General features: G+C 40.6%; 1 protein-coding gene across 1 annotated transcript in view; it reads left to right on the plus strand.

Annotated features, from left to right (window-relative positions):
• Window positions 1-21048, plus strand: part of LOC121371363 — a 42947-nt gene extending 21899 nt beyond the window's left edge. Inside the window, 3 exon segments of the mRNA XM_041497193.1 lie at window positions 11400-12709; window positions 16944-19574; window positions 19577-21048. Coding sequence (XP_041353127.1) covers window positions 11629-12709; window positions 16944-19574; window positions 19577-20673 — 4809 coding nt within the window. The 5' untranslated portion in view covers window positions 11400-11628 and the 3' untranslated portion in view covers window positions 20674-21048.
• Window positions 21049-22490: the final 1442 nt, after the last annotated feature.

The following is a 22490-nucleotide window of genomic DNA, read 5'->3' on the forward strand; positions in this document are numbered from 1 at the left end:
GCTAGATGTGTGTGTGTGTGTGTGTGTGTGTGTGTGTGTGTGTGTGTGTGTGTATGTGTGTGTGTACAGTCTATATAACCCGTGACCTCAACAGACATCTTAAATAGTTAACTCCACGGCTAGATGGGTGGGGGTGTACAGTCTATATAACCCGTGACCTCAACAGACATCCTAGATAGTTAACTCCACGGCTAGATGGGTAGGGGTGTACAGTTTATATAACCCGTGATCTCAACAGACATCCTAGATAGTTAACTCCATGGCTAGATGGGTGGGGGTGTACAGTCTTTATAACCCGTGACCTCAACAGACATCCTAGATAGTTAACTTCACGGCTAGAAGGGGGTGAGGTGGGGTGTACAGTTTATATAACCCATGACCTCAACAGACATCCTAGATAGTTAACTCCACGGCTAGAAGGGGGTGGCGTGGGGGTGTACAGTTTATATAACCCATGACCTCAACAGACATCCTAGATAGTTAACTCCACGGCTAGAAGGGGGTGGGGGTGTAAAGTTTATATAACCCATGACCTCAACAGACATCCTAGATAGTTAACTACACAGCTAGAAGGGGGTGGGGTGGGGGTGTACAGTTTATATAACCCATGACCTCAACAGACATCCTAGATAGTTAACTCCACGGCTAGAAGGGGGTTGGGGTGTAAAGTTTATATAACCCGTGATCTCAACAGACATCCTAGATAGTTAACTCCATGGCTAGATTGCTGGGGGTGTACAGTCTATATAACCCGTGACCTCAACAGACATCCTAGATAGTTAACTCCACGGCTAGAAGGGGGTGAGGTGGGGTGTACAGTTTATATAACCCATGACCTCAACAGACATCCTAGATAGTTAACTCCACGGCTAAAAGGGGGTGGGGTGGGGGTGTACAGTTTATATAACCCACCTCAACAGACATCCTAGATAGTTAACTCCACGGCTAGAAGGGGGTGAGGTGGGGGTGTACAGTCTATATAACCCATGATCTCAACAGACATCCCAGATAGTTAACTACACAGCTAGAAGGGGGTGGGGTGGGGGTGTACAGTTTATATAACCCATGACCTCAACAGACATCCTAGATAGTTAACTCCACGGCTAAAAGGGGGTGGGGTGGGGGTGTACGGTTTATATAACCCACCTCAACGGACATCCTAGATAGTTAACACCATGGCTAGAAGGGGGTGGAGTGTACAGTCTATATGACCCTTGACCTCAACAGACATCCTAGATAGTTAACACCATGGCTAGAAGGGGGTGGAGTGTACAGTCTATATGACCCTTGACCTCAACAGACATCCTAGATAGTTAACTCCACGGCTAGAAGGGGGTGGAGTGTACAGTCTATATGACCCTTGACCTCAACAGACATCCTAGATAGTTAACACCATGGCTAGAAGGGGGTGGAGTGTACAGTCTATATAACCCATGATCTCAACAGACATCCTAGATAGTTAACTCCACGGCTAGAAGGGGGTGGGGTGGGGGTGTACAGTCTATATAACCCATGATCTCAACAGACATCCTAGATAGTTAACTCCACGGCTAGAAGGGGGTGAGGTGGGGGTGTACAGTCTGTATAACCCATGATCTCAACAGACATCCTAGATAGTTAACTCCACGGCTAGAAGGGGGTGGAGTGTACAGTTTATATAACCCGTGATCTCAACAGACATCCTAGATAGTTAACTCCACGGCTAGAAGGGGGTGAGGTGGGGGTGTACAGTCTATATAACCCATGATCTCAACAGACATCCTAGATAGTTAACTCCACGGCTAGAAGGGGGTGAGGTGGGGGTGTACAGTCTGTATAACCCATGATCTCAACAGACATCCTAGATAGTTAACTCCACGGCTAGAAGGGGGTGGAGTGTACAGTTTATATAACCCGTGATCTCAACAGACATCCTAGATAGTTAACTCCACGGCTAGAAGGGGGTGAGGTGGGGGTGTACAGTCTATATAACCCATGATCTCAACAGACATCCTAGATAGTTAACTCCACGGCTAGAAGGGGGTGGGGTGGGGGTGTACAGTCTGTATAACCCATGATCTCAACAGACATCCTAGATAGTTAACACCATGGCTAGAAGGGGGTGGAGTGTACAGTCTATATGACCCTTGACCTCAACAGACATCCTAGATAGTTAACTCCACGGCTAGAAGGGGGTGAGGTGGGGGTGTACAGTCTGTATAACCCATGATCTCAACAGACATCCTAGATAGTTAACACCATGGCTAGAAGGGGTGGAGTGTACAGTCTATATGACCCTTGACCTCAACAGACATCCTAGATAGTTAACTCCACGGCTAGAAGGGGGTGAGGTGGGGGTGTACAGTCTGTATAACCCATGATCTCAACAGACATCCTAGATAGTTAACACCATGGCTAGAAGGGGGTGGAGTGTACAGTCTATATGACCCTTGACTTCAACAGACATCCTAGATAGTTAACTCCACGGCTAGAAGGGGGTGAGGTGGGGGTGTACAGTCTGTATAACCCATGATCTCAACAGACATCCTAGATAGTTAACACCATGGCTAGAAGGGGGTGGAGTGTACAGTCTATATGACCCTTGACCTCAACAGACATCCTAGATAGTTAACACCATGGCTAGAAGGGGGTGGAGTGTACAGTCTATATAACCCATGATCTCAACAGACATCCTAGATAGTTAACTCCACGGCTAGAAGGGGGTGAGGTGGGGGTGTACAGTCTGTATAACCCATGATCTCAACAGACATCCTAGATAGTTAACTCCACGGCTAGAAGGGGGTGAGGTGGGGGTGTACAGTCTATATAACCCATGATCTCAACAGACATCCTAGATAGTTAACTCCACGGCTAGAAGGGGGTGAGGTGGGGGTGTACAGTCTATATAACCCATGATCTCAACAGACATCCTAGATAGTTAACTCCACGGCTAGAAGGGGGTGGGGTGGGGGTGTACAGTCTGTATAACCCGTGATCTCAACAGATATCTTAGATAGTTAACACCATGGCTAGAAGGGGGTGGAGTGTACAGTCTATATAACCCTTGATCTCAACAGACATCCTAGATAGTTAACTCCATGGCTAGATGGGGATGTGTGTGTACAGCCTATATAACCCATGACCTCAACAGACATCCTAGATAGTTAACTCCATGGCTAGAAGGGGGTGGGGGTGTACAGTTTATATAACCCGTGACCTCAACAGACATCCTAGATAGTTAACTCCATGGCTAGAAGGGTGTGTGTTGGGGTGTACAGTCTATATAACCCGTGACCTCAACTGGCATCCTAGATAGTTAACACCATGGCTAGAAGGGGGTGGAGTGTACAGTCTATATAACCCTTGGCCTCAACAGACATCCTAGATAGTTAACTCCACGGCTAGAAGGGGGTGGGGTGGGGGTGTACAGTCTGTATAACCCGTGATCTCAACAGACATCTTAGATAGTTAACACCATGGCTAGAAGGGGGTGGAGTGTACAGTCTATATAGTCCTTGACCTCAACAGACATCCTAGATAGTTAACTCCATGGCTAGATGGGTGTGTGTTGGGGGTGTACAGTCTATATAACCCGTGACCTCAACAGACATCCTAAATAGTTAACTCCACGGCTAGAGGGGTGTGTGTGTACAGTTTATATAACCCGTGACCTCAACAGACATCCTAGATAGTTAACTCCACGGCTAGATGGGTGTGTATGTGTAGTCTATATAATGCGTGACCTCAACAGACATCCTAGATAGTTAACTCCACGGGTAGATGGGGGTGGGGTGAGGTGTACAGTCTATATATCCGGTGACCTCAAAAGACATCCTAGATAGTTAACTCCATGGCTAGATGGGTGTTGGGTACAGTCTATATAACCCGTGACCTCAACAGACATCCTAGATAGTTAACTCCATGGCTAGATGGGTGGGGGTGTACAGTCTATATAACCCGTGACCTCAACAGACATCCTAGATAGTTAACTCCATGGCTAGATGGGGGTGGGGTGAGGTGTACAGTCTATATATCCGGTGACCTCAACAGACATCTTAGATAGTTAACTCCATGGCTAGATGGGGGTGGGGTGAGGTGTACAGTCTATATATCCGGTGACCTCAACAGACATCCTAGATAGTTAACTCCACGGCTAGATGGGTGGGGTTGTACAGTCTATATAACTCGTGACCTCAACAGACATCCTAGATAGTTAACTCCACGGCTAGATGGGTGTGTGTGTGTGTGTGTGTGTGTACAGTCTATGTAACGCGTGACCTCAACAGACATCCTAGATAGTTAACTCCATGGCTAGATGGGGGTGGGGTGAGGTGTACAGTCTATATATCCGGTGACCTCAACAGACATCCTAGATAGTTAACTCCACGGCTAGAAGGGGGTGGAGGTGTACAGTCTATATAACCCTTGACTTGAGCAGACATCCTAGATAGTTAACTCCACGGCTAGAAGGGGGTGGAGGTGTACAGTCTATATAACTCGTGACCTCAAAAGACATCCTAGATAGTTAACTCCACGGCTAGATGGGTGTGTTGGGGGTGTACAGTCTATATAACCCGTGACCTCAACTGACATCATAGATAGTTAACTCCACGGCTAGATGGGGGTGGGGTGAGGTGTACAGTCTATATATCCGGTGACCTCAAAAGACATCCTAGATAGTTAACTCCACGGCTAGATGGGTGTGTATGTACAGTCTATATAACCCGCTATTTCTGGTTCCAACCAGTGCACCACGACTGGTATATCAAAGGCCGTGGTATGTGTTATCCTGTCTGTGGGATAGTGTATATAAAAGATTCCTTGCTGCTAATCGAAAACAGTAGCCCATGATGTGGCGACGGCGGGTTTCCTCTCTCAATATCTATGTAGTCCTTAACCATATGTCCGACGCCATATAACCGTAAATAAAATGTGTTGAGTGCGTCGTTAAATAAAACATTTCCGTGTTTCCTGTTTATCAGCTCGGTTATATTGCATTCGAAATGATTTTACTGGTTGCTTGTCAGGTTATTGGATAGTGTCATGCTCCATTGACGCAGCAAGTTTGAATCCCGTGAAAATAAACTTTGTATTTCTATTGTTCAACAGCTGCTTACTTATATATGTGTTTGTGTGTGTGTGTGTGTGTGTGTGTGTATGTGTGTGTGTGTGTGTGTGTGTGTGTGTGTGTGTGTTTGTTTTGTTGTTGTGGGGTTTTTTGTACGTACGTGTGTTTGTACATGAGGTTTGTGTGTGTTTTCAAGTGTGCACAAGTGTTTCCAAAGACAACAAATGTTTTAAAATTATAATATTTATTCAGTTAAAGAAATATAATAATATCTACTAATTAACTACAAATGTCACTTATAAATGTTTGAGTTAGAATTGTAATGCGATTGTATTAATTTGCCGTGTTTATACTTAATTATAATAATCTGACATGTTTAATTTTGAATCACAATTTGCCATGTTTATAGTGTAATTATAGTAAAAAAAAATATGTTTCATATTGAACAGTTATATGTAGACATATTTCATTTTGACCTACATTAACGAGATATTTATCATTTTGAACTGCAATAACTACATGTGTTTCTTTTTAAACTGTAATAATGTGTCATATTTTTAGTGTAACTGTAATAAACATGTTTGATCTTGATATATTCCATTTTAAACTGTAATAATGTGTCATATTTACAGTGCAACTGTAATAAACATTTACATTTTTGAACTGTAATGACTTAAATGTGTTTCATTTTAAACTGTAATGTGACATATTCATTGTGTAAATGTAAAAAATATGCTTCATTTTGGACTGTAATAACTAGATATGTTTCATTTTACTCATAATGTGTCATATTTATATTGTAACTATAATAAACACATTTCAGTTTGAACTATAACAACCAGATACGTTCAATTTGAAACTGAAATAACTAGATATGTCTGATTTGAAACTGTAATAATTATAGTGAGTAAATACACATTTAATACTACAATTTGTGTATGTTTAATATGCCATTAATAGTTTCACTTGCGGTGGGGATTTTTCGTCTCAGAACTGGAGAGAAAGGGGCCACTGCTATCCAACTCTGAAAAGTATGTATTGGCCCCAATGCACAGTTTAAATGATAATTAATATAACTACCTCCCTCCCCCAGTTCATAAAGTTCAGAGCACAGCTATAATATGGATGACAAAACTGTCTTCCGATATCAAAATTGTATCTCTGCACAAGGCAGAGACAAACGGATGTTATCCAAAGTGGTGCTTGCTTCCATAATCCAATCTCAGGTGCTTGTCCTTAGGAGGACCGCCACTCTCCTAGGAGATACGTAACAGTGTCGTGACACATAGTAGTAAAACAGTGCACAATGTGATACTAATATGTCAATTTGCATGCAGTTAGGCCATCATGTGTAGAGTAAAACCTGATATAGAACCAACCTGGCAGTGACCCCATTGGCCAGGTGACGTCACAATTCAAAATGGCCGCCAATTAACTATTTCTTACTCTGTTTGTGTCACATTTAATACTGCAAGCTATAGAATATTAGCTCCAATGACAATGCAATTACTGTTTATCTGTTGCTGGTATATATTAATAATTATTTTTGAAGAAAAAAAAAAGAAAAAAGAAGAAAAGAAATGCGTCTTATCACAAATATCCTAAATTAGCCCAGTGGCCAAGGCACGAATATCAGTGAAACTTTGCGGGATTAATTTAAAATCAGGACATAAAAATTTAATATCTCCCCCTGGTGGCCGCTATTTTGAATTTAAGAATGGCCGCCATTAGCTTTAAGATAAAACCATTATACCAAAACCTATTCTCATGTTTAAAGGAACTATGAATTCAATGGTGCATATAAAAAGAAAGTAATATATATATTCACCATATGTGCCCTGGGGCGGGACGTAGCCCAGTGGTAAAACGTGCGATTCTTAACCATATGCCCGACGCCATATAACCGTAAATAAAATGTGTTGAGTGCGTCATTAAAGAACACATTTCCTTCCTTCCATATTTGCCCCCCCCCCCCTCCGAAAAAAAAAATATGGATATACTGAACGACAAAAAAACCCCACATCTAATTACAAATGCCCTGTATATAATCATCACCGTGTTGATTACAGTATGATACTAATTAAAACAAACCTGGAAATCACCAAATGCCCTGTATTTAATCATCACCGTGTTGATTACAGTATGATACTAATTAAAACAAACCTGGAAATCACCAAAAATTAGTGTTCTTCTATTTCACACCACGACCTAAAACAACACAATTCATTATCATTTTCACCACAAAAAAAATGGGGATAACCATCTGGACATTTGGAAGTTTTTCTCATGTGTACAAGGAGACAATGACAATAGCCGGAATGGTCTAATTCAAATAACCTGAGTACAAATGTTTCCATTGACTCTTCATACATATGGAAGTTGGATACCAGTAGAATCCACACAAACATCAATACAATTATATCATTAATTCAAGAAACGTGGAGCAATATATGAACATGAGGTGAATTATCCACCCTCACCAAAATACGAATGTCTTCTGAATTGTGAGATGGTGAGTGTAACATGCTTTCGTATGCAAACTTAAAACGAGACAGCTGTGATTCCATGGACTCTATTGGTTCAGGTAACGTATACTGCATGAATAAAGCTTTCTACAGTTTTGTTTGTAGAATAGTTGCTGTAATGTATAGTTGCGTTGGATAACACACGTCCATCTCTGAAATCACCTTTGATCTGCCGTATGCCCTTGACGATTAATTATGGAGATTTCCGGTGTATTTGTTTCCATAAAACTACCCCCGCCCGCTACCGACCCTGGTCGGGTTGCTTGTACTCCCGTGCACATGCCAGCGCGGGCGATCCCCTCTCCCACACCCCAAACACTTTCCTATCCATACGTCTACACCTGCGCCCATGACAGGCGTGCGCTACAACAACTTTATCTGAATGTGCACATAAAAACCTTTGATCTGACCTGACCAGGAATATGTTCTCTATACATTGCTGATTATACTAAATTTTAGATTCTGGAGGTGTTTGTAGTACCAAAAATAATAGTCCACCTCTCTCCCCCCGCTCCTCCCCCTTCCCCGAGTTACTAATTCTGGAACAACCCAGAGATCGGGTGCATTATAGTCAACCTGCGTACACCCCAATGACCTAGACACGATTACGGTTACTACAAGTGTGTATCTGGTGTTTAACACACTGAATATATATATATATATATATATATATATATATATATATATATATATATATATATATATATATATATATATATATATATATATATATATATAGATAGATAGATAGATAGATAGTCAAACCTGTCTTAAGCGGTCACATAAGGGAGTAGATAAAAGTGGCCGCTTAAGACAGGTGGCCGCTGATTACAGGTTGCGACATATAGTCTTTAAAACATATGTTCTTGTTTCTTTTTAGCGTCTTTACTGCTAATTAACGGATGTGCGCTTCAGGAAAAAAACTGCAACTGGAATGTATTAAATTAACCGTTCTCAACAAGTTTGTTTTCTCTTTCCATTTATTTAATTCCTACTTCATGCGGTGTATTGTCATAGTAAGTGAATCTACAAATGTCAAGCGTAACCTGCCCTGAGGAAATTAGATGCATTCCAGAGTCCACGAAAAACGTTCCAGCCAGTGCTCCACAACTGGTGCAACAAAGGCCGTGGTATGTCCTATCCTGTCTGTGGGGTGGTGCATATAAAAGATCCCTTGCTGGTAATCGAAAAGAGTAGCCCATGAAGTGGCGACAGCGGGGTTCCTAGCTATATCTGTTTGGTCCTTAACCATATGTCTGACGCCATATAACCGTAAATAAAATGTGTTGAGTACGTCATTAAATAAAACATTTCCTTCCTTCCTACCCCAAAAATATTACGTAACGCTTGGAGACACCCCCACCCCTTCCGATCACAAACAAGTCATGCGATATGGATGTAGGCCCAAATATAATTTTAACGTACTGTTTTGTGATTTTGGATCTTATACGCATTTCAACTCGATTTATAATCCTTATTTTGTGTATACGTCTAACTACCAACGTTAAACATTGTCACCGTGATAGAGCGTTTATAAAATAACAACAAACGATTTTAGTAATTGTTTTAAAAAGTGCGTTACGCAACGCTGTCAACTAGACCCTCCCACCCACCCCCTGTAACGCTAGATAACGTTTGGACCTACACCCACCCACCCCTCGAGCGTTATTCAATATATGAATGGCCCCATACGGGACATTCACAATTCCATAGCACCTAAAACTGTTCCCCACCCGCTATCTACCCTGGTCTGGTCGCTTGTGCTCTCTTTCACCTGCCAGTGTGTGCGGTCCCCTCTCCCACCCACCCCAACCCTTTTCCTGTCCTGGAAGGAGGAGCCGGCATAGGTCGATACCTACGCCCATGAGAGGCGTGGAATACAACAGCTTGCTCTGAATATGCACGTAATTCCCTGTGACCTGACCTGACCTGACATGACCTGACCTGAACTAGTATAGCTGGTTTCCTCCCTAAGACTATATGTAAAAATTACCATCCAATAGCCGATAATTAGAAAATCAAAGTGCTCTAGTGGTGTCGTTAAACAACACAAACTTTAACTTTTTTCTGCACATGTTCCTGCGTTGTGTACAGTATCATACACCTTAGTTGTAACCGCCCCAAGTTCAGCCAGCGAACGTTTCGCTAATGTTCACGAGATATTTGATTGATTCCCGACGTTGCCATTTGGTTTACCGTGAAGCGCATAAACCAGTCTAGCGGACGTTTTTCTGCTCGGTCTGGTACCCCACATTAGTTTCAACCTCTGGTATATACTGCATAATATCTGTATAACAAATAAAAGTGTATTTATTTATTGTCAATGGATAATAGTATTTGCACAAATAATCCATGTCACATATTACTACCAATCAAACCCACAGCTGCTTTTACTCTGTAAATATCGTCGAACTTTGACACGGAACTCTCTTCTTTGGTACTATGCAACCGGCTGAACGGTGCACGTCGAACTTTGACACGGAACTCTCTTCTTTGGTACTATGCAACCGGCTGAACTCAACCCGGATGTCCTACTTTCACTTCGTTTTCAAGGAACTATACTACCGACATGACGGGACACGTTGAATGCGTTTTCTGCTGGTTCGACCGTGTGATCGTGTATGGCTTAATGTTTTGTTAATAACAAACGGTTCGCCATTTCAGTACGGTTGACTTTAGTTGTATTTACGCAGACGAACAACATTTCTCTCCAGACACAATTGAAACGACAAACTATAGGTAGGTCAAGTCATCAACTGTGATTAGGTCAACAGGGACGAGCTTTAGCCCAATGGTAGAGCGCTCGCCTAAGGTACGATGATCTGGGACATCAAAAGCCATGGTATGTACGATCCTGGTTATGGGGAATGTGTATAAAACATGCTTTATTCTGTACTTTAGAAATACGTACATGGCTACAGCGGGTTTCCTCTCTCTCAACTCCAGGACCATAGGAACCGGGCGGTAGCACAGCCTCTCTCCATTCGAGGACTACATTTTATGGGGGTTTTTTTTGGTCTTGTATACAAAGGAGAGGCGGAACGTAACCCTCCGCCAGTTACCGACTCCGGTCGGGCTGCTGGTGCTCTCTTGCACCTGCTAGTGCAGGCAGTCCTCCACCCCACCCTTTCCTGTCCTGGACAGAGGAACCGGCCGTGGTCGGCACATGTGCCTAGGACAGGCGTGCGATACAACAGCTTGCTCTGATGTGCACGTTCATCACTCTGACCTGACCTGACCTCTAACCCAGTGTTAAAGCACTCGCTTGATGCACGGTCAGTCTGAGATTGATCACCGTATGTGGGCCCCCATCTATTTCTCGTTCCAGTGATATATGCTTTCCACCACATTTTTCTATTAGTAGCATGGGATCTCCAGTGGGTACATGTGTATTATTCTCTATGTCTCTATAATCTTTAGTAAATTTTAACCATTTAAAATATAGAGCATCAACATTTATTTTCTTACAGTTACATGCCATTATAGTGAATATCCTTTGACTGTTGTCGCTATAGTCTAGGTGACATAACAACAATGATTATCAATTTTAATCCTCAAAAGTGAACAGATTGTCCTTGTTTTGTGTCACAAAGAAATTAAAATATTTGGTGACAGACGTGTACGTTGTGTGGAGGTTCATGTAGCTGATGATGAGCGTTGATAACGATAATACTCGAGTTGTGTTTGTTTTCTGCAACATAGTAAACGATATTATTATATATGGTGAGGCGAGATTGCAGTTTTAATTTCCTTATTTACCACCAACCCATTACAGCAGATTAGAGGTGCATGCACTATTTTAATAATGACTTTTAAAAATGTTTCAGAAAGAACACTGGTTACAAAGTGGTGTTAGACCTGTGAAGAGATTAACCACTCCAAATGATTTCGCTTTTGTATTCCTCCGAGATTACATGTAGGCTGCTATACATGTGATCAGTGACCAGGTATACTGTTATATTCTGTACGCACCTGGATGTCTGGTCCAGGTAACCACAGAAGACAACTCACAGGTAGACGGATAACAGAGACTTGAAACATAAAACTATATTCATCATGGCAGAAAACATCGTGGTACCTATACTTGAAATACGAGAGGAATTCGCCACGTGTGAAATCTGTCTGGATAATTTTGATGACGGAGTTAGAATTCCGAGAACTCTACCCTGCCTCCATACCTTTTGTTGTGACTGTCTCGAAAAAATGTGGGGAGCAGCTGCACAAGGGGTGAAATGTCCCAAGTGCCGAAAGCTTTGGCCAGTCCAAGGTTCCATCAAATCCTCATTTCAGCAAAATAACATGTTGATGCACATGGTGGAATATATCGGTTTTAAGAAAAAGCTCGGGGATGTGCTGTGTAACCAATGTCCTGATAATAAAGCCACTGTCCGGTGTCTAGAGTGTGAGAGATACCTTTGTGAGACCTGCGACAGATGGCATGCAATCTTTTTAGAAAAACACAAGCCCGTTCCTTTAACAGAATTAGTTCACACACCACGAACATTTCTGAAAACCCCCAGCATGTGTCCAGTTCATGGTGACAAGAATATTGATGTATACTGCATGAGTGAGACGTGTGAGAAAGCAATGTGCACTACTTGTGCCCTCTTGTCTCACAAAGAACACAATATTTGTGACCTCAGAGAATTCTGTGATGCCAACAAGAAGAAAATCAGTTCCTCATTAGACGCTCTGAAGAAAGCATCAGAATTACGCACAGAATACAAAAGCAAGCTTGTAGAGCAGAATGCTAAGCTAGATAAAATACAAGAGCAGGTTATGAAGGATATTGATGAACATTCCAGTAAACTCGTGGAAAAGGTTGAAAAAACTTCAAAGAACCTGAAAAAAAAGGTTATGGAAAATGTAGCTAAACAAAAGGCCAAGAGAGATGAACAACTTGCGCTGGTTGATAAGTCAGAAGAGCTGAAAGCAGAACACGTCTTGTATTGTCAGCAGGCGCTGTTATTTGCCCGAGACGTGGAATTTGTTGAGATGGTCGAATTATTGAAGAAGAAAGGTAAATCACTCATGGAAGACTTACAACTGCCAGACCTGCAGTTAGAGAATGTGTTGCTTAATACAGAGACATACAAAAAAGCAGAGCTGAGCATTGGGCAGATCTCGATACAAGTAGGTAAGAACAATGCACGTGATGTGGGCGATGAGCAAAGTGGTATCTAGTTGGAGCACCTCCATTTACCGTATTAATAAATACATATATATATATATATAGAGAGAGAGAGAGATTGAAGAGATACAGGAATCCATTTAATTGCATGAGAGAGAGAGATCGGAGAGAGATGAGAGAGAGAGAGAGGGAGAGAGAGGAGGGAGGGAGAGAGAGAGAGAGAGAGAGAGAGGGAGAGAGAGAGAGAGAGAGAGAAAGAGAGAGAGAGAGAGATGGAAAATCATTACTTATTTTGTTGCCGAAGTAGTAGTCAAAGGAGTTATGTAAGTGCATTTGTTTTTTTCCTCAAATCAGTAAAATGTTTTGTTTTTTGTTTGTAAGACCATCCAGAGTGAGAAATACATTGGTAGGATTTTTTTTTTCGGTCATTTGATCATGGCAGCCATTTTGAAATTCAAAATGACTATTATTTCAGGGTATTTTTCATACATCTTTACTGCCAGTTAACATAGAAAGACATTTGTTTGTCTATTTATACTTTTGAGGTCAATGAACTAGCTGATAACATTTTGTTCAGCAATTTCGACATGACTGCCATCTTGAAATTCAAAATGGCCGTCATTTAAATATCTTTATATACATGTATATCTTTACTCTCAGTTGACCCACAGCAACAATTTAGGTATCTCTTTAAATTGTTGTCTGACTTAGGCAGCCATCTTGAAATTCAAAATGGCCACCATTTTAATGTATTTTTCATATATCTTAACTCCCAGTTGACATAGAAGCACAATTATGTTTGTACATTTTTAGGATCAATGAATTAATTGGTGAGATTTTATAACTATCCACCTGTCATGTGGTCTCATATTTTAACTCCCACCTTGACAACTTTCAAATTCAAAATGGTGCCATATAGATCAAATTTAAAATGGCCATAATTTAATCATTTGGTAAATAATGTTCCTCCTAGTCCACATATATTTTATTTGAAATAATTAAAATATTGCATTACTAATGACTTTCTTGTTTTAGATTTTAAAGTAATAAAATAGAGGAACATACCAATTGTAAACTGCAGTTCACAATTAGCTAATTTCTATTTTTATACGAAGTGTCTACAACATTTAGTATCTGGTAAATAAAGTGTTGTTTAAATTAACCACTTTTTAACAATTTCAAATGTTCTACATATCTGAAAATTGGCTTAAATTAATTTATTTTCAATGTGACCCCTGACTGGGTATCTGCTTTGTAATGGCACGTGTATTGCAGCAATCCTCACCGGTAACACGTGTAGAGTTCTGTACATTGCAGGTTGTATTTCTTACAGGTTCATCTACCTGAACACTTAGTGACACCACATTTGCATCTGATCAGTTACATCACAGCCTCTGGTGCAGCTTGCACATCCAATATATTTTTTATTCTCCTTGATATTTTCTTGGAGATGTGCTCTTTGGGTATGCTGTTTGCATGTCCCAGAGATATGTGGCAGTGTTTCCACTTTGGTTTGGTGATGGCTTCTTAAACTTCTTTCCTCTCATAATAGCTGCATTAGTTGTACAAATCACCTTTGAGCTTAGAACCATGCAGTAAAATATTCACATTTTTACTGACATCTTTGTAGAGTTCATCAACAATTCCAAATTGGCTAAGAGCTTCAGATATAGCTGTGGATCTTTCCCGAATACATCCAATAATATATATTGTTTGCTAATACCATCAATTTGTCCTTTTGTTTCACATCCAGTTACTGCATGAAAGCCTTCTAATGTTGAGGGTCTTTGTAAACCCATTTCATCATCAATTAGTTCCATGTTGATCTGGTTGTGATTTACGTCTGTACCTATAGTTATGTATTGGGACAATGTGTGTAACCTTCCCACGATGAGAATCCCAACAGTCTGTGTCTGATGTAGAAATTAACTTCATATCTGCCAGATATGTTGTCATTGATCAGAAGCATTTCCTGAATTAATTTTTTTCACTAATAGATGGAAGATTTATCTTTACCACAGAGCAATATTTATGAAAGATGACATTAGATATTTCCACTAACCAGTCTGCAGAGTTTCAAACCTATCTTAGCGCTATGATATCATAAAACTTCAAAGACTATGCTGTGACTGTGACATGCGCCAAAGCCTACGGTTTTACGATATTGTAGTGCTAAGATAGCTTTGAAAATATTGGCCAAGGTCGTGGGGATAACTTGTATGTTCAGGATGCTACTCCTATCAATTATATCAAGTGGATATACAAAGGATCATCCGATAATACATGTGGCAGATAAAGTTATACAGACAATAAAAGATGTTCTCTGAAATGTACAGTACACAGAAAGAAGCAGACATTCCAATGATTCCTAATACTTCTGAAGTAATAGGACCAGGCAATGGGGTGGATTTCTACCTCGAAGACAGACTATTGGGTTCTCATCTTGAGATGGTTACATGGTATACCTCAGTACACGAATACATATGTGTAAATCACAACCAGGTCAACCTGCAACCATTTTATAATGAACTGTATGTAGAGATAGACTCATACGGACAAATTGATGATGGTGGACATTAATAAAGAGAATTCAATGTATTCACGAAAGCTCCACATGTTTTACAAATGATGCAGCTACTCTTGAGATGAAAGAAGTCCAAGAAGCTATCACTAAACCAAAGTGTCGAAACACTGCCACATATCATTGGGACATGAAAATAGCATACCGAAAGACCACATCTCCAAGCAAATATTGGAGCTAAAAATTCCATGCTACATCCAGATATTCTTCATCCATGCAGACTTGGTTGGGGTCAATGGGTTTGGTATATTTGTGTCTGTGCTGTTGGACCTGCAAGCTGCACCAGAAGCTGTCGTAGAACTGATCAGATGCAGCTGTGATGTCAGGAAGTGTTCAGGTACCTGTAATTTAGTGTAAGCGACACAAACTTCAATCTATAGAGTGTTGCAAGAGTGAAGCTGACGAGGACTGCTGCAATATACATGCTATTACAGATGAAGTAGATGCCTAATATGCTATTATGAATTACAATGTATGTTCTTGGTATGTTCTTATATTTCATTAGTTTAAAATATAGGACATAAATGTCGTTAGTATTGCAACATTTTAATTATTTGACCGAAAAATGTACTTAGGAACACACAATTTCATTTGTATGTGGACTAGAACACTTTATTTGCCAAATGATTAAATTGGTGGGCTATTTTAAATTACCATATGGCTGCCATTTTAATGTTTAAGATGTTTGCCATGACTGGTTGACTATAAATCTAAACAATTAGATTCATTGACTACTGAAATGTACATAGACAACAAAATTGTGCTTCCACCTTAACAGGAAGTTTAGATATAAAAAATCTTTATTAAAATGGTGGCCATTTTGAATTTCAAGATAGTTGCCCTGATTGAATGACTATAAAAATGAAACCAACCAATTTACAGACTACAGAAATGTACATAAACAAAACAAATGTGCTTCTACATTAACCTGGAGTTGAGATATATGAAAAAATATATTAAAATGGTGGCCAATTTGAATTTCAAGATGGTTACCATGATTGAATGACTATATAAATGAATTCAACCAATTCATGAACTACAGAAAAGTACATGAACCAACAAAATTGTGCTTACACGTTAATCGGAAGTTAAGATATTTGACAAACATATTAAAATGGTATCCATTTTGAATTTCAAGATGGCTGCTAAGATGAGACAACAATATTTTTTTTTTTTTGTGTATAGATGTAAACTGAGAAAAAGATTATTTTTTCTGTGTAAAGATAGAGAAAAAATATATTGAAATTACATCCATTTTGAATTTCAAGATGATTGCCATGATCAGATGAAAAAAAAAACCCCATATCTTTGAATTCATGGACATAAAATGTTTTAATAGACCCCCAAAATAATAATGTTTCTATGTTAAATGAGAGTGGAGATATATAAAGCAAATATATGAAAATGACTGTCATTTTGAATTTCAAGATGGCTGACATGATAATGGTCAGAACAAAACCAATGGATTTCTGGTTCAGGTAGGTCATGGAAACATTTTATTAACTTGAGAAAAAAAGCAACCTTAAACGTGGGTTTTTTTTTTACATAACTACCAGAACTAGTTATATTCGAAGGATACCATTTGATTTCATGTGTTTTGGGTCACATCTTCAATATCAGATATTAAAGATATAATATCTGTATATGGTTTTCTTGCAGATAGAAAGGAATCCATGTTTGCTAAGGGAGGTCCTGCTTTCACCCATCATGCAGCTAATGTGTCCGAATCGGCTGCAGCTGCTACTACCCAACAAGTTAAATCTCCCACATTCAGCAACATTGCCAGCATGGAGGGGGGTTCTGCAACAACGTACTCCCCTCACAATAGATCCCAGTTCCAGCAGCCACAGCAGCAGCAGCAGCAGCAGCAGAATGAATTCATTGCTGCTCATCTCCGTGGACAAGCCCGTAAGTTCTCGAACCAAGCTTCCAACATTCCGGCTAGTATGCTGGGACCGGCTTTCTTCTCTGCACCACAGACGTTGGCTCCAGCAGCCCTTGCTGGTCCTCAACCCATGACCGTCATGTCGGGAGTCGTGGGCAGTCAGCCAGTGCAGTCGCCCTATGTGGGGATCCCGGTATTAAGCAGTGTGACGCTGCCGACTGTCACCAGTGGCAGCAGCAGTTTGCTCCAGCAGTATCTACAGACACCACAGGGGACTCCGGCGTCTGGCCAGATGACTCCCGTGTTTGGACTGCAGCCAGCACACAAACCGTTTGTTCTGGGTAATCTGTCCGAGCCCTCTGTTCCTCATGGAAGTCCTGCTTTCACCCATCATGCAGCTAATGTGTCTGAGTCAGCTGCAGCTGCTACTGCTCAGCAGGTTAAATCTCCTAAGTTAAGAGACTTCAACAAACAGTTGTTGGAGAAGGCAAAAGTTTCTGCTCTTAAAGAATCTTCACCAGCTGCTACTGTTCCTTCCGCCAAGCCTGTGCTGCCTACCCCACCTCCAAAGACAGTGATAAATAAAGACACGCCACATTTGTCTGCGTTTGGCGGGAAACCAGTGTCGACATCTACTCTGATGGGAAAGGACTCCAAGTTAAGAGACCTCCACAAACAGTTGTTGGAGAAGGCTAAAGATTCTGCTAAAGAATCTTCACCAGCTGCTACTGTTCCTTCCGCCAAGCCTGTGCTGCCTACCCCATGTCCAAATCCTTTCTCAGGATTCAGTTTCCCAGTTGCCAAACCATCGACTGTGAACGCACTGACTGGCAGTGGTGATCAAGGAGATAAAGGTTCTCTGACTAGAGGAACATTTTCCATTGTTCAAAATACTTCTGCTACAACAGTGGCTGATGAACAACAAACGATTTTCGGCTTCAAGGGATTAGGACTTGCAGGACAGCAGCCATTCCAGACGTGGATCCCGAATGTGAATAGATCAGGTTTCTTCTCGGTACCACAGACGTCGGCTCCACCAATCCTTACTGGTCCTCAGCCCACGACCGTCATGTCGGGAGTCATGGGCAGTCAGCCAGTGCAGTCGCCCTATGCGGGAATCCCGGTATCAAGCAGTGTGACGCCACAAGCTGTGAACAGTGGCAGCAGCAGTTCGCTCCAGCAGTATCTACAGACACCACAGGGGACTCCGGCGTCTGGTCAGATGACTCCCATGTTTGGATTGCAGCCGGAACACAAACCGTTCGCTCTGGGTAATCTGTCCATGCCCTCTGTTGCCCAGGGAAGTCCTGCTTTCATCCACCACGCAGCTAATGTGTCCAAATCGACTGCTTCTGCTACTGCCCAACAGGTTAAATCTCCCATGTCTAGCGTTCAGGATCTGTCCATATCAGCGGGATCTCAGAAGTCATCAAACTCTGCTGCAGAGAGACCTGCTGTGTTTAATGAAAGGGCAAAACACACATCAAAGATTGATATTTCTCATTGGGGGCGTTTGACGATCGTGCCGTCCGGGGATGGCGGATACATCGTTGCAATGAAAACCGATGAAGGTGAAGTGATATTTGAAAATGATTTGGCATCCATTAAGATACCAACTGGCTTTGTACCTCAGCTAGTATGTTTGAAGGTGACGCTGCCTGACAGAAAGACTGAAGAAACGATCAATCTTAGTTTTGAAGATGTGGCTCATGCTTCTAAGTTCAGAGACCTCTACAAACAGTTACTGGAGAAGTCGAAAGTTTCTGCTGCTAAAGAATATTCACCAGCTGCTATTGTTCCTTCCATCAAGCCTGTGTCACCTACCCCATCTCCAAAGCCAGTGATAAACAAAAAAACGCCACCTTTGTCTGCATTTGGCAGGAAACCAGTGTTGACATCTACTCCGATCGGAAAGGATTCCATGTTTGGAGGTTTTACATTGACGAGTACTCCGATTGTGAAACCTCCACTAGAACCCACGAGCGAGACGAAGACATCTCCCGGATTCAAGCTGAAGGAGAGTAGCCTTAATGTGACCAGACGATCTGCAGGTGCTCAAGCTAAACCTTTCTCAGGATTTAGTTTCCCAGTTGCCAAACCATCGACTGTGACTACACTGACTGGCAGTGGTGCTCAAGGAGATAAAGGTTCTCTGACTAAAGAAACATTTTTCATCATTCAAAATACGTCTGCTACAACAGCAGTTGATAGACAAACGACTTTCGGCTTCAAGGGATTTGGACTTGCAAGACAGCAGCCATTTCAGACAGGGAACCCAACTACTGCTCCGTCACACGAGGAAGAGAAGGAAGAGGAGTACGAGCCCAGTGTGGACTTGAAGCCACTGATAGAGCTCCCAGAGTTGGTGGAGGTGAAAACGGAGAACGAGAAGAAACTGTTCGGGAGTGCTCCCGTCTCTTCCGATTCATTGCCGGGACTAGACAGTGGAAAGATTGTGCAATCGGAGAGATGAAGATTTTGAAGAGTATTGATAGTAAGCGGTTCTGTTTTCTCATAAGATGGGAACAGGTACTGAAGATCTGTGTCAATCACAACATCTTGGTTGACATGAAGCTCATTCCAATGCCGAGTTCTGACAGGGCTTGGTGCTGGACAGCCATAGACTTTGTAGACGAGTCCAAGAAAACTGAGCAGTTTGCTGTGAAGTTCAAAAACAAAGACATTGCTGCCAATTTTAAAGAGATCTTTGAGAGCTGCCAGAAGGACCTTGCAGATAATGCAACTGATTCTGATGCTGCAGTCGTTCATGAAGAAAAAGTTGCAAGTGCTGATGCACCACAGAAAGATAAAGACCAACGAAGCTTCGCTGATAAGTTCAAACCGAAACCTGGGAGTTGGGAATGTTCCGGCTGTTGTTGTAGAAATGATGCCGACGTTATCAAATGTCCTGCCTGTCAGACTTTAAAACCTGGACCTGCACCAGAAGACATCAGCAATAATGGAGGCAGTTCCATTGGTGGTGGTTTTACGTTTGGAAGTGTAAGTGGATCTATTGGGGGACCTTCTGGAGGGTTTAGCTTCACGCCTGAGAAGCCACAATCCATAGAAACTGTTGTTACCATTGGCAGCAAAGACAAAGTCCAGCAGACCTTTGTAGACAAGTTCAAACCGAAACCCGAAAGTTGGGAATGTACAGGATGCTACTGTAGGAATGAAGCAAACGTTTTGAAATGCCCAGCCTGCCAGACTCTGAAACCCAGAGTAAAACAGGATGAAGTTTCGGCTCAGACTGGGAAAATATCTACAGGAGGAGGTTTCCAGTTTGGTACTGCTGGAGGGTTTACATATGGGGCCAAGACCACACAACCCAAAGAAACAAAAGCTGCTCCTGTAGCTGAAGGTAAAGAGATTTCCTTTGCTGACAAGTTCAAGCCAAAGCCTGGAAGTTGGGAATGCACGGGCTGTTATTGCAGGAATGATGCTAATGTCCTTCAGTGTCCAGCTTGTCAGACATTAAAACCGGAAATAAAGATGGTATTTTAAGTGGAGGTGGTTTAAAATTGGAACGTCTGGGGAATTCTCTTTCAGCAAACCTCAGCCAAAGTACCAGCCAACCGATTTTTTGTTCAAAGCAAATAAAGCCTCTGCCTGTAGCACATTTCCAATACACAGTAAGGTAAGGTATCTAGCTACAGTGAGTAAGTAGTTTGTGTGATAGCAGCTGGGATTTATTTATGATCTAGATTGTTGAGAAGTAACAGCATTGGTAAGTTTGAATGTTACTTCAGTGACTTGATGCCATTGGTTTATTTCTTCAGAATTTTGTAATTTGAAACAATTTTATAAAATATGTATCTCTCATCTGACAGACACTTGGCATGTATCACGAAGTGCATTGTGACTTTTAGATGTTGATACATTCATATCCGACCATATAATTTGTTGGTTTTCTATAATACAATGTCAAGCTTTGTAAAGTTTGATTTGCACAGCGGTATATTATATAGTGTCAAAGTCTTGCTTAGACTATTATGACTACATCATTTGATGCTAAAACACAGATTACCAGGGATTGAATGTTACAAACTAATAATAATAATAATAATAATAATAATAATAATAATAATAATGTAGTAGCATCATCGTTTTAAATGATTGACAACAACATCAATGTTTTGGGTCAAATGGCTCTTTAATGGCTGACAATAGATTCCATTGTTATCACTCTGTAACAATATAATTAAAATACAATATAACAATACATTCATTATGTATATATAAATCTCAGGACACACAATACATAATATTCCATCATTTAAATTATAGTATTTAACATGACATGACATATAAAAGTAATTAATGCATAATACAAAATATAGACATAGACATAGACATAGTTATAATACATACATACAAAATATACATTATCACTCACATGTCCAAATAAATGATTTAACATATATTATGTCTCCATTATAACACATCACAATACACAAGATATTCTCAGTCATGTGAAATACATACATTTGTCCTGAAATAAGAATTATATTATAAAAATATATATACAAATATATTACATACCAAGTATGTGACACCAGGGTTTAATAGAACTGGTCGACACTTAAAGGCTTTACGTATCTGCATAAAAGAATTACAATAATAAATAATCACGCAGACACGTTATGTTTAATAAAATATATAATAAAATACAACAATCTCTAAAGTGTTCATCACCACAAACATACACATTGCATTCATACTAAATTATGTTTATCACATATTTAGATTTAGATTAATCAAATTACTGAATTAACAAGATTAATATTACACTGTACAGTTTATAAAATTATACTGAAAGCTATAATAATTACTTACTATAAAGCATTATTTAGTCAGTTACATTTACATTAAAATAGGTGTTATTATAGTTTAGCCAAACAATAAATAACCTAACTATAACTAACCTTAAATCTGCTCTGTGGATATCTTCGATAAATGAACCAACATGAAGAGTTAACTCTAGGAGAGCAAAACAGGTTCTAGACCACAATACCAGACGTACTTTAAGGAAACAGTGAACTGTAGTAAGCTATCATTTCAGACAAGAACACTAAAACCACATCGGCTTACACTGTATCCAAAGTTGGAAACAATAGGACAGGCGCAGCGCATGAGTGATAGTGCTATTGTTACTAAGTTGTGCAAGGTGTCATACATCCTTGTGCAATTTTTAAGAAGCCACGATACATGAAAACAGTAATCAACTTGTCATTATTAAGAATAACATAATTAAAGGTACACAATCTGTTGTAATTCATTACCTGTTTGTGGAAATAAAATCATTAATTACATGAAAACAA

The sequence above is a fragment of the Gigantopelta aegis genome, chromosome 1, assembly GCF_016097555.1.
Source record: "Gigantopelta aegis isolate Gae_Host chromosome 1, Gae_host_genome, whole genome shotgun sequence".
Taxonomy (NCBI): Eukaryota; Metazoa; Mollusca; class Gastropoda; order Neomphalida; family Peltospiridae; genus Gigantopelta; species Gigantopelta aegis.